This window comes from Primulina huaijiensis, chromosome 2 (genome assembly GCF_012295235.1).
Source record: "Primulina huaijiensis isolate GDHJ02 chromosome 2, ASM1229523v2, whole genome shotgun sequence".
Lineage (NCBI taxonomy): Eukaryota > Viridiplantae > Streptophyta > Magnoliopsida > Lamiales > Gesneriaceae > Primulina > Primulina huaijiensis.
In genome coordinates, this window is record NC_133307.1 from 3,564,974 (window position 1) to 3,578,142 (window position 13,169).

Consider the following 13,169-nt stretch of genomic DNA (forward strand, 5'->3'; position numbering starts at 1 on the left):
CACATAAGACTCACCCTATATTCATTCCATTAGTATCATAAGAGACCTGCTATTGAATCAAAGCCTTAATGATATCCAAAACATTTAATTTACGTTTAAGACTTTGCTTGGAATTGATTTTGGTGTCCATTTTCAATATGTTACATATGTCATCTTCAACCAATTGCATTATTTTATTATTGTTTTAACTTCAAAATAAAACAATTTCTGCATAAAATATAAAGTTGTTCTCCAACCCATATGTTGCAATGCAATAATTATCTCTATTTCGTAGAGCAATCGAAACATGATTATTAACTTGCACGATTTAAAATATTAGAGAAGTTATAATTTTTTGGTAAAAATGACAAATGTTCGGTTCTACAATTGTTATCAGAGTCAATGTTACGAGTTCGATTTTCATTGATGTGCATGAGTGTGATTATTGAAATAGAGAATGCCGAGATACAATAATTGTCTCTGCTTGGTAAATCAATCAAAATGTGACCCTTGAATTGTTGTATGACTTAAAATATTAGAGTTACATTAACAAGTTATAACTTTTGATAAACCGACAAACGTTCGATCATACACCATCAACTCTAAAAGGAATATTCTTAAAATATCCCATGTAATTTTATTTACAATACTTATTTTAATCTATAAATTATTTATTTATAAATTAACTAGATAGAAGAAAATCTTACAATTAAATTTTAATAAAAATAATTTTATTATTGGGAACATTTAATTAGAAATTAATTTAATCTAATAAAAGTATTAATTCAAATAAGTTATTAAAATTATCTTTACGAATTAAATAAAATAAATAATTTAGTTCAAGTAATTAATAAAATATTTAATTTTATTTACTTTATATTAGATGATTTGTATAATGAATTAAATATCAAATATATTATACAATTGATTTGAAAATTTAATATTATACATTCATATTGCGAAATAACATATAGCTCAAACATAATTAAAAAAATTCGAGATAAAATTTTGTTTTTACAAATAAAAAACTACATAAATATATTTAAATAATTATTTTATATATTTTTTAAAATTAAAAGTGAGATAGTCATCTTACAAATTTTAAAAATATAGATAAAAATAAATACATATGTTTTTAAATATTTTTAAAATGGAAAAGATGTATGCTTTTGTAAGGAATAACCGAAAATAATATTATATTTTGCACAAAAATTTCATAAAATTATTTCACTTATCAATTTTATGTGACGGATTTATTTTTTAAAATATTGATAATATAAATTATATAAAACAAAACGATTTTAATTTATTTCATCTGTTCCGATAATTTCCAGGAAAACACGTGAATTTTGTCGCTAAATTGAGCCGCTGGTGCGCACGCCGGCCCCTCACACGTTCATTTAACTATCCACAAACCCTACAAGTTTCTCAAAATCTCAACCCCATGGCGATGGCTGCCACCGGCGTAATTCTTGCTCCGGTTTCCGGTAATGATTGGCACTCCCGTTCAATCAGATATTGTATAATACTAGTAATCGTAATAATCAACAAATAATGATAAATTTAACTGAAGTTGTGATTCTCGTGTTTATTTCTCTACGTAAATGATGAAATCTAGCAGTTTTCATACTCTGATTTGATTTTAATCTTCAATCTTCTTCGGTTTGGTGAATCTTGATTGGTGTTTGGATAGAAGGTTTTGGTTAAGCATTTGAGTTCCCATGCTTTAATCTATTATTTTAAGTTAATAGGAAGTATCGCGAGTTTGCAGCGAATCAGAAGGGATGAATCACTTAACCTCCTAACATGTTAATTTTCAAGATTGTATTTGGAGGAAAGAGTTTGGTTTGAAACATAGATTTGGAGATTTGAATTTCAAATCACTCCAATTTTGTGTCTTACGCATGACTGGAGAAGTAGCTTAAAAATGTAACTAAACATTTTGGTATACATAGAAAGTCAGGGAGGGTTTGTTTCTGTCTAAGACTCTAAAGTGTTTCCTGACGTTTGTTTTGAACGAAAATGTATCGGGGAATGAATTGTACCTTCTTTTTTTTTTTGTTTTAGGAAAAACACAGAATTTAATGTAGCGCTAATCGTTTAAGTTATTCTTTGGTGATTAATATCATAAGACAACGTGGGGTATTGAAAAAAATTTAGATGTGGTGTACTGTGTTGGAACAGTTTAGTGTTTTCAGGATGGGTGCAAATTTGGATTAGATGAAATATTATGTTTGGAGATGTAGAAATGAGTTTTTGGAAAAGGAAATAAAAATGGATAATGTAGATGTTTTTGTTTCCAAAGATACGAAATTATTTTATGAAATGTAAATTAACATTGCCTCAATATCATCATAACAAGTTGAGTGAATTTATGCGACGATGCTTTTCAAGCTAAAATCTTTGAACTCGATTGCACGTCAAGAAAGCTGGGCTGTTGAGAATTTATGGCTTTAAGCTTTGATTTTCATGTCCATTGCCAGATTTTTCAGCTCAATTGTGGCAATGTAGTTGATTCCGTTGGGTTATTCTAGATTGTTTGAGCTGTATTGCAGGAGGGAATTATCGTAAGACCTGCAATCGTTTATCATCAAAATCTGGTGTCTTTACTAAGACATCGCTGCCAGTATTTACAATACAGAAAAAGACGTTTCATTTCCCGACCAAGCGCTGCTTTTCTGTTCGAGCGGAGTACAAGTAAGCAGTTATTATTTTTTTAATTATTATTGGATTATTTATTTGTTTTTTTACATCTTAACGAGTCGGATCTGCACATATTGGATTGACATCAACATGGGGACAAAAATTTAGTAAAATGTATATGTCTTGCTAAAGTTGCATGATGCAGTTAAAAAGAATTGGAAAGTAAGTCTGAGATGGCATGTGTGTATGGTTTCTGGTGATCATTTTTGCCAATCATTTATGCAGCTGGTCACATTTTATTAAAGAATTATTGTGATTTCATCTTTTATTTGCATATCGTAACTTCTTTTATGTATTTTCGTTCCATTGTTATCACAAATGAGTTTTGTGTACGCTGTTGTGCTAGTGGAGTGTGTACCACATCCGGGGATCATTCTGAAAATAATCATTTGTTACAAGTTGTATGCCTCTCCGTGATAGATTTTGTCACTTTTGTTCCTCCTGCAGTGATAGTAAGATTTTTTGTCACTTTTGTTCCTCCTGCAGTGATCGTAAGGGTGGTAGTGATGCTGATTTTGTTGCTGGTTTTCTTCTTGGAGGTGCAGTCTTTGGAACACTTGCTTATATTTTTGCACCACAGGTAATATATGTTAACTTTATACCTCAATTTCTGTCTTATGTCAATATTTATGTTAGATGCTCCCTCAGGCTCTGGTTGATGTTTCATCTACATTTATTGGATAAAGTGATTGGCGTAATTCAATTATTCTGAGGCATCAGATCGCATTACAATTTCTGCCGATAACCTGTGATGTTAAACTGAGGGTAACCTGACTAGCAGAATAGGAAGCCTGACTTCACATACTATACCAACATAACATGACGTGGATAATGTTAAATTAGGGAAGTCTGATCGCTGATTGTCTACCGAATGTAACAGATTATCTTATCATCTTAGAGAGTTACCATGGCAGGCACAGTGGTTAAGAGAGAACAGATAAGATGGTGCTGACGTATCCAAGAAATGCTTATGGCCGCATTTTTTCCATTGTTTCAGTTTTCTGTGGTATTTACACTCTCTTTTTTCCTTTTTTGTATTGTTAGATACGACGATCACTGCTAAATGAAGATGAGTATGGCTTTAAGAGGGCCAAGCGACCAGTTTACTATGATGAAGGCTTAGAGGTTGGTTATGACATGTCAAAGTTTCGTGCTTCCTTTGACCAAACAAGAAGTTTTTCATTTTTTTTATTCACCCCTTCATTAACTGTCCTTACTATTGTCCTTCAGAAAACCAGGCAGACCTTGAATGAAAAAATAAGTCAACTCAACTCTGCCATTGACAATGTTTCTACCCGTTTGAGAGGTGGCAATAATTTACCTCCGGTGCCGGCTGAGACGGATGCTGAAGAAGCAGCCTTGTAAAAACTCTTCTTTTTTGTTAAATCTAAATGGTTGCGAGATGTATAATTTTCCAGTTTTTACCAGTTGGTTGGGTGATGGAATATAAAGTTTTTTGCATAAATGAAATGCTTGAAACAAAGCTGTGTTTTCTGTCTATCTTGTTGATCTGCTTTATTCGACAAACAACAAAATTACTCTACTTCTGAGCTCAAACCCCTTTGTTTACAGTAATTTACGAACTCCTGCTTGAGATTTCTGCCAAATAGGAAATAGAAGTTCTGGTTTGAAAATTTTAGCAATCTTCATATTTTAAACTTTTTTCCTTTTATAAAACAGAAGCATAGTAGTGAACATGTTTTTTTTTCTCCCTAATTTAAGAAAAATTGATTCTAGAGACCATGCAAGTTAAATTCTGGTTCTAGAAAAACTATTGGCTACAAGATTCAAAATTCCAACGCTAAAGTACTAAAAACATAAAAATGCAAAAAAGACTTTTCCATGAATTTAATTTAAAAGTCGACCAAAATACATTTAAAAAACACTCCTGGATTCCAAGATTTTTCTATATTTTTTTTACATTTGTATCAATAATAACTAGAATCTTTAGGCTCAGTTTGGTAAGTGATATTAAGGTGGGATAATTTATTAATATTTTGTTTGCTTTGGATTCGCTTGGTCTGTAGGATGTGATAATTGAATGATTAATAATTTGATTGATAAATGCTTGATATGATAAGATATATAATTTGAGAGAGATATAATATCATGTGTGGTGTGAAATTAGCGAGATGGATAAAATCATGATAAATTTCTTAATGACCAAAATACCCTTCATCTTAATATTTAATTTATTTCCCATTATCGTTTTTTCCTCCCCAAACCTACAGCCTGTTTTCCGAGAAATCACACGCCAATTGTAAACCCTCTCCCATTTCTTCGTCCCTGAAGATTGAAAGCTGAGGTGAGATCCGTGAAAGATCTGAAGCGAATAGCCAACAGAAACCTTAAGCATGTTTTTCTGAGTTTAATTTTCTTTTTTAACAGGTGAGATCAGAGATTAATTCTACAAAAATCGTTCGATCCAGTGGAAGAGAGCAAGAGCTACCTGTGAGAACAAGTAATTATGAATAATTTTCGAAATTCTTATTCAAGTAATCATTTAATTCCGAGTTTAACAAAAATCAAATAATCACACATAGCTTTAAAGCTTTAATTTATCAAGTTTTACCTTCGAATAAGCTTCAAATTTCTTCGGATCTGTAATAGAAATGAGGATTTGGTTGTCCCCTGTCGATTTCGAAATTCTTCAACAGCGGTCAATGGCAAGAGTGTTCTGAAGAAATTAGGACAATGACGTAAAGAAGATCCGGTTGCAATTTTGATATTTAAAATCAGGGGTATTTTGGTCATTAGTCTTTTCTGGTGTAGTCGGATAGTTTTTATCCATCTTCGATGTGGGGATTTCTTCTCCAACACAAACAGTAAAAGTTGTCGATAAAATAGTCAATGTCAAGTTTAATAATCAAAGAAAACAAAATATTAATAAATTATCACACCTTAATACTACTTACCAAACCGGGCTTTTGATTATTAAACTTGACATTGACTATTTCAGCGACAACTTTTACTGTTGGCAAAAACTTGTATGAGACGGTCTCACGGGTCGTATTTGTGAGACTGATCTCTTATTTGGGTCATCCATGAAAAAGTATTATTTTTTATGCTAAGAGTATTACTTTTTATTGTGAATATGGTTAGGGTTGACCCGTCTCACAGATTAAGATCCGTGAGACGGTCTCACATGAGACCTACTCTTTACTGTTTGTGTTGGAGAAGAAATCCCCACATCGAAGATGGATAAAAACTATCCGACTACACCAGAAAAGAGAAATGACCAAAATACCCCTGATTTTAAATATCAAAATTGCAAATGGGTCTTCTTTACGTCATTATCCTAATTTCTTCAGAAGACTCTTGTCATTTACCGCTGCTAATTTATCCATCTCACTAATTTCACACCACACATGATATTATATATCTCAAATTATATATCTTATCATATCAAGCATTTATCAATCAAATTATTAATCATTCAATTATCACATCCTACCGACCAAGCGAACCAGGAATCAAACCTCGGATTCCAATGAAACTCGGATTGTTGTAAATTGTTAAATCCTTCCAAATGGTATATGAACCAGTTTAAAAAGAAAATAAATAAATAATAAAGTAAAGTTTTTCGTATCCAAAAACCCCGAGCCCTTTTTAACTTGAGTATGTTTTTTGTGAGACGGTCTCACGAATCTTTATCTATGAGACGGATCAACCCTACCGATATTCACAATAAAAAGTAATACTCTTAGCATGAAAAAGTAACATTTTTTCATGGATGACCCAAATAAGATATTCGACCCACGAAATTGATCCGTGAGACCGTCTCACAAAATTTTTTGTTTTTTAACTTATAAAACATCTCTAGGATTTGCATATTAAAAAACTCAACATCTCGTCAATTAATATACTAGGTTTAAAATACTATATTATTATAAAAAAAATTATTAAATCCGAGCAATATCCCTTGTACTTTTATTGGGAAAAAAATTAAAGTTTCGATCGAGCAATAGTAATTCGGATTTCTACTCATTATTAAAAAATTTTATATATATATATATATACCCGGTTCATATTTATAATAAAAATTAATATAATTAAAAATAATAATTTTTCGTAGGTCGAGTCGAATAGGATATATGTCTCATAAAATTGATGTATGAGATAATTTTTGTGTATATATGTGTATACATATTTTATTTCAAATAAGTTGAAACCTGAGAAATCTTTTCCAGCTTTTTAATTATTTTTTTCACCCGAAAAATAAATTAGTTAATTTCTGTTATAAATCCGAAAATTCTCTCATTTTGTCACATTTTGATAAATTAATTAATTAATACTATTTGATTAAAAAGACCCCAGATTTTGTAATTTCTGTTCACTTCACATACGTGTGTTTTCTTCGCCGACCCTACTTTATTCTCTTGCATCGGGGCGGCGGCAAGGTGGTCCGGCGGTAGCGGCTGGGACGGGTAAGCTGACTCTTCCAAAGTTCCTTCTTTCTTATTATTTCATTGGTAAAAATTCTTTAAATCTACATGTCTTGAAGTATTACCTATTCTGGTGCTTATGCGAATCTCCTAGCGGGTGTATGATTGTATTTTGATTTTTCAGGCTTCGTTCTCTCTTGCTCTTTTAAATCAGCGCCACCAAATATTGAAGTTATTTATTGTCTGTTTGGATTGAAAGAGTAGTTTATTCCTCTTGTCCGGATAATTTTGTGTTTCAGGTGATTTGTTTTCCCTTTTGAATTCCTCAATTATAATGATCCAAGGCACAAAGCGTCTGACAGAAAAGAGTTGCATTTGTAAAAAGTTTTAAATTGAGATTTTGAATAATTTAGTTTCAGCTAAAGAAGTGTGACGACTCACATTGAATTGATGACTTGAGATGTTGCAGCCCGAACCAACCCGAAAACTTTTTACAGATTGGACAATAGTACTATTCAAAAAATTGTACTATTCGGGTGGGTCGGGTCGGATTGGACAATAGTACTATTCAAAAATTGTTCAGCCCGAACCAACCCGAAAACTCTCAATTCGAACATGAAACCGAACCAACCCGTATAAATCGATTTTGAATATTTTTTTTAAAAGAAAATTAAAAAATTAATATTTTAATTTAAACACATGATAACAAAATCTCCATAATATGTATGATTTAAATTTGAAAGTCTAATCGTAGAAAAATAAAATATATTTACTAAATAAAATATATAATTGTCGAAAAAATAAAAAAATGTTCAACATAAATGTTAAATTATGAAACTTTATGCTATAAATATACAATATATAAAAATGTAAGTCATATTTATTAATTATATTTTTTTAAAAAAATTAAAATTTTCGGGTCAACTCGGTTTGACCCGAACCCAACATAACCCGACCCAACCCGATCATTTTTTTTTTCGGGTTATCTATCGTGTTCAACCCGATCTGACCCGAACCCGAAAACTCCAAACCCAAACCTGATTTTTTTTTTGGGTTGAACCGTGTCAGGTTGATGTGACGTGTCTGATTTTGACACCCCTATATGAGGAGTCATCAAATTCAGTAGATTCTAAAATTCCTTCTCACAAGTATCATCGTTATTTTTTTTTTCCAGAGGTTGGAATTTGTTTAGAATTAGTTTCAAGATTCATTTGGTCACATTCATACTCAAGAACTTGATCGGAGGCTAGAATCTTAGGATCATTAGATACAGAAGTATTTTTCAACTATGGATCATCTACGGATGGAGTTTATTGTTTATTACCATCTACGAGATCGGAATCAGCAAATGTTTCAACATATGTAATGTTTTCTAATGGGCTTAACATGATTTCAGGGTCTACCATCGTCTGAATTTGATACAATGTATACATATTTGCATTATCAACATCTCCATTAATATTTATCAGACCATGTACAATCACTACACCATGAATTATGTAAAAGAATTTGACATTAAACTTATTTCCACGACACAGCATGTACATATCATATAAATCCAAAAAGTTAAATCCATCGAAGTTCACATTCTTAAACTTACATTTCATACCTCCAATATCGAACTTGTCTCAGTCGATGATATGCTTCCTTTCCTCCTTTGTTTCTAACCGGAAAGGCCCGATTCCATTAAAAAAAAATTAAAATATACTATTTAGGCTAAAAATTATTTTATGAGTTAATAATTATTTTATATCTATACTATTTTATTAAAATTGAAGACATGATAGTAACCACTTAGGAAAGACATCAATTTTTTCTTCCAATTTTACCCTTATATGATACTAATATTACACTTTTGTTTTTTGTTTTTTTTTAAAAAAAAATTTCAACAACACTTTTATTTTTATTTTTTTATTTTATAAAACTGAAGATAGAAAATTATTTCCTTTTTTTAAACTCTATAAAAATATATTATTTTTAGAATATCACTAGATTTTGATTGAATATTTATATATTTTTGTAATATATAAAAGTGCTTAAAAATAATTTAATTTTTCCATATTAAATACAACCCCTAAAAATAGTTAGATTAGCCATTTTTGTACGAAAATTTGGTGAAACTTTTTAAAAAAAAGGTATTTTTTTAAAATAATAATTAGGTTTTGCCTAATTATATATATATAATATGATATAACATAGAAAATGGGAACGCGCTTCCTTTTCTTCCCTCCGCGAGGCAGCGTCTACGAGTTCTCCCCACTTCTGGAAAGCGGCGGCGCGGAGCCATTACGGCGGCATCAGCAGTAGGATAAACTAAGCCTGTCTTTTTCTATATATGTACATTTCTGCTTGGCCGACTATATCTTTGCCGGAGCTGTTTATATACTTTCTGCATCACACTGTAATTTACTCAAACGAATTTGTTTGTTTGTTTGTTTGTTTATATACGCCGGCATTCATGATGATGGTTCTCTTGCTCAGAATTTCATGTTTGACATATGTTATTTCACCTTTTCACAGCTATGGTGTTGCTTTCCCTTGGAGAGAAAAATTTCATAAAGGGCGGGATAGCTCAGGACCTTCGTACTGATGGAAGGAAAAGATTAGCTTACCGGCACATCAATGTGGAAACTGGTGTCATTCCTCAGGTATCCAGATTTCAAATCTTTGGATGTTCTTTTGTATGCCTGACATTTTATTAGCGTCGCTCCTTTCTGATCATGGACATGAAAAGGCTAGCGGCTCAGCAAGAGTGATGATAGGTGCAACAATTGTCATTGCAAGTGTGAAGGTATTTCACTGTCTTGACATCAATACTCAAATTTGCATTTGGATTCAACATTTGATTGAATTTCTCATTGTTTTGGGAAAGTAATATGTTATCCTTCAGTCATTTTTCTTTGAGATCTATGTTATAATTCGACTCATGATCAATGCATAATTTCATTTGCAGGCTGAGCTTGGCAAGCCCCATCCTTCTCATCCTGACAAAGGAAAGGTTTCTATTTTTGTTGATTGCAGCTCGACAGCTGAGCCAACATTCGAGGTGTAAAATCTTTCTTGTTTCTATTGATTTACTGCCGATAGTTCAAACACTGGAGTTTACTTATGATTGCTTTGCATAATTGGGAATGAGATTTTTTAGGCGAAAACATGTTCCAACTAATTTATAAGAAGTTTTTTGGGGAAAAGGGCATAAGTTATGTGTGTGTGTGTGTGTGTGTGCAATGTTACTGCACACGTACTTTCTTTCGTACCCAAGCCCCGGGTTAATAATGACAGTTGGCAAGTTGTCCGCTTGAACTTGAATTGAGAAAGGAAAGCAGATGAAGCACTTAACCATTCATCACAATCTGGAGATTGTTAGTTCTTGACGATCTGGAGCATCTTATAGGGTTTACTGCTGCTCATTTGAATGTTATGATTTATAGATCATTTTTTTTCTTTTTGTTGGAGAATATTGTTGTCATGTTCAAACATGAATTTATCTTGCATTTGTTTATGGTGGGCTTTAGATACTGGATGCTTCTATTATTCAGTTACCCATTTTCTGCTTTACACTTGACTGGATAGTTATATTTATTTGCCAAACAGAGGTTTGGTGAAGTGATTCGTTGATTTACTCGTGCTTGTAATGGTAGGGTTTCATTTAGGCTATTTTGATATATCTTTCATGAGATTTAAAGTTTGGCTTTTCATATTGAGGCCTTGAGGTGTGGAATCATTAAGTGTACAGGGTGGCCTCGATAATGTGTTACAAATTTACTGAATCGTCATATTTTAAAGCTGTGCTGCCAATGCTTGTCTATCGGTGATGCCCTGCAGTTGCGTAAGTTAAATGAGTATCTAAGTGATTTTTTGGAAAAATTCATGCTACAAAAAGGTTTAAAAGACTATTTAAAAAAAAGGGTTTAAAAGACTATATTAAGCATTTGTTAAAGCTTAAAACTAATGTTGAAGTTTAAAATAAAGTATGCGTGTCTGCAAATTCCAATACTGAAATAAGATATTTACCGAAGTTTTAGTCTTTATTAGAATACTCTTGACTCTTTGGGACGACCTAATTCATGCATGTCCCTGTATATTCTCATTTCTCATTCAATGTGCAGCGTATCTATAATGGGTTTGTTGTAATTTTGTTTCGTCCATCACAGGGCAGAGGCAGCGAGGAATTAGCCGCGGAGCTCTCTTCGGCACTTCAATTATGTCTTTTGGGTGGTAAAAGCGGGGCAGGTATAAATAATCAATGAGTAAGGGAGATATTATACTTTGACAGTTTAAAGACCTGAAATTTTTTATGCATTGGGCTGCAGGGGCTGGGATTGATCTTTCGTCTCTATCTATCATTGAGGGGAAGGTTTGTTGGGATCTTTACATTGATGGTCTTGTCCTTAGTTCAGATGGTAATATGCTGGATGCCTTGGGAGCTGCTGTTAAGGTTTATTTTTCTTTCATATTAGAGATTCTTTAAATTACTGTATGGTAGTTTTACTTTTTCATCGCCGTGTTCTTGTTTGCTTTTCCCATTTACGCTGCCCCTTCTAGGCTGCGCTAAGCAATACGGCCATTCCAAAAGTCCAAGTTTCAGCAGATGCCTCTTCCGATGAGCAGCCAGAGGTTGATGTAAGCGACGAGGAATTTCTTCAGTTTGATACAACCGAAGTTCCTGTCATTGTCACCTTAACAAAGGCAAGATAGTTCAAATATCTGGTATTTTGTCTTTGACATGAAACCTTTAAACACAACCAACTAGTTCTCTTATCTGAAATTTCAGGTTGGAAGGCATTATATAGTAGATGCAACTTTGGAAGAGGAATCCCAAATGAGTTCCGCCGTCTCTGTTTCTGTCAATAGGCACGGCCGGATATGTGGGCTGACAAAAAGAGGGGGTGCGGGATTATATGCAAGCACCATAATGGATATGATATCAGTTGCTAAACATGTAAGTGAGCAGTTGATAAATGAATTGGATTCGGCGATAGCAGCTGCTGAGGCTTGTGAAGAGGACTCGTGAGAAGTTGCAGTTAGCTCCTTTTAATTTTAAGGCATTAATCGAATTTGATCATTGTAAGTGATCTGTAGTTTGAGTTTTATGTTCAAAATTGCGCTTTTAATGGCAAGTGGTTTTATTAGAGTGAGTGAGTTATGCCTTCAAATTCTTTGGGTTTATTAGTTTCTTGATTAATAAATACTTTTGGTATGGTTAATGTTTTAAATTAGTTTTAAAAATTGGACCATATTGTTGGTTAAAACGGGTGACCCAAATGTAAGTCGGGTCCAACTCTAATTAATCCAACTTTTAATTTATGTAGGAGAAGAAACCTTAGTAAACCCATAATTTTGTATTGGAACAAATTAGGGATGAACATTCGGTTAATTTAATCGGTTTAACTAGTTTTTGAAATCCAAAATCGAATTGAACTGATATAGTTGAAATAATTGATTTCATTTTTATTAAGAAATAAACCTAGTTTTTGAAATCTAAAATCGAATTGAACTGATAAAATGGTAAAAAACTTGGTATGAATTTCTGATTAAATAGAATATTTGTACATAGACTTTTGATAAAATGGTATATTTGTACATGCAATTTTGATGTAATAGGATCTTGGTACATGTACTTTAGTTATTTCTTTTGTTAGTAACTAGTGGTCAAATCAGGTTTAATTTTTGATAAAATTTAACTAAATTATAAATTTTACCACATATCACAAAAAATTAAAATATAAAATTTAATATTCTTTATTATATTAAAATCACTTGTAAATAATTTTATTCTAAATATAAAGTTGATAACTAAAAATAAATTTTTACTTAAACTTTTCATTTAATGAAATTTTCACTTAATTAAAATACTATTTTTATTTGTAATTACGATTTTTTGATTTTTTTAATAAAAAATACATAATGAGTTATTATATCATATTACAATTTTATATCACACTCTGTATAAAATCGTTCACAGGTGATCAATATTTATAAGTGTTAATAACAATAAAAACGTACTCGAAAATTTAGGAATTCAGTCAAATAATAACAATAGTAATCAAATCGTAAGTTCAAACAACGGATCTTTAATTTCGATTAAAAAAAAATTTGGTT

At 31.8% G+C, this 13,169-nt stretch overlaps 2 protein-coding genes across 2 annotated transcripts; both read left to right on the plus strand.

Annotated features, from left to right (window-relative positions):
* The first annotated feature begins 1,302 nt into the window (after positions 1 to 1,302).
* LOC140964593 (uncharacterized) lies at positions 1,303 to 4,165 on the plus strand. Its single transcript, XM_073424460.1, has 5 exons — positions 1,303 to 1,466; positions 2,535 to 2,676; positions 3,169 to 3,262; positions 3,727 to 3,807; positions 3,913 to 4,165. The coding sequence occupies exons 1-5, from the start codon at positions 1,424 to 1,426 to the stop codon at positions 4,045 to 4,047; spliced, it is 495 nt and encodes a 164-aa protein (XP_073280561.1). The 5' UTR covers positions 1,303 to 1,423; the 3' UTR covers positions 4,048 to 4,165.
* Positions 4,166 to 9,587: 5,422 nt separating this feature from the next.
* LOC140964602 (uncharacterized) lies at positions 9,588 to 12,296 on the plus strand. Its single transcript, XM_073424471.1, has 7 exons — positions 9,588 to 9,715; positions 9,802 to 9,858; positions 10,021 to 10,113; positions 11,222 to 11,300; positions 11,381 to 11,505; positions 11,613 to 11,756; positions 11,842 to 12,296. Exons 1-7 carry the CDS (start codon positions 9,590 to 9,592, stop codon positions 12,079 to 12,081), a joined length of 864 nt encoding a protein of 287 aa, XP_073280572.1. The 5' UTR covers positions 9,588 to 9,589; the 3' UTR covers positions 12,082 to 12,296.
* The last annotated feature ends 873 nt before the right edge of the window (positions 12,297 to 13,169 follow it).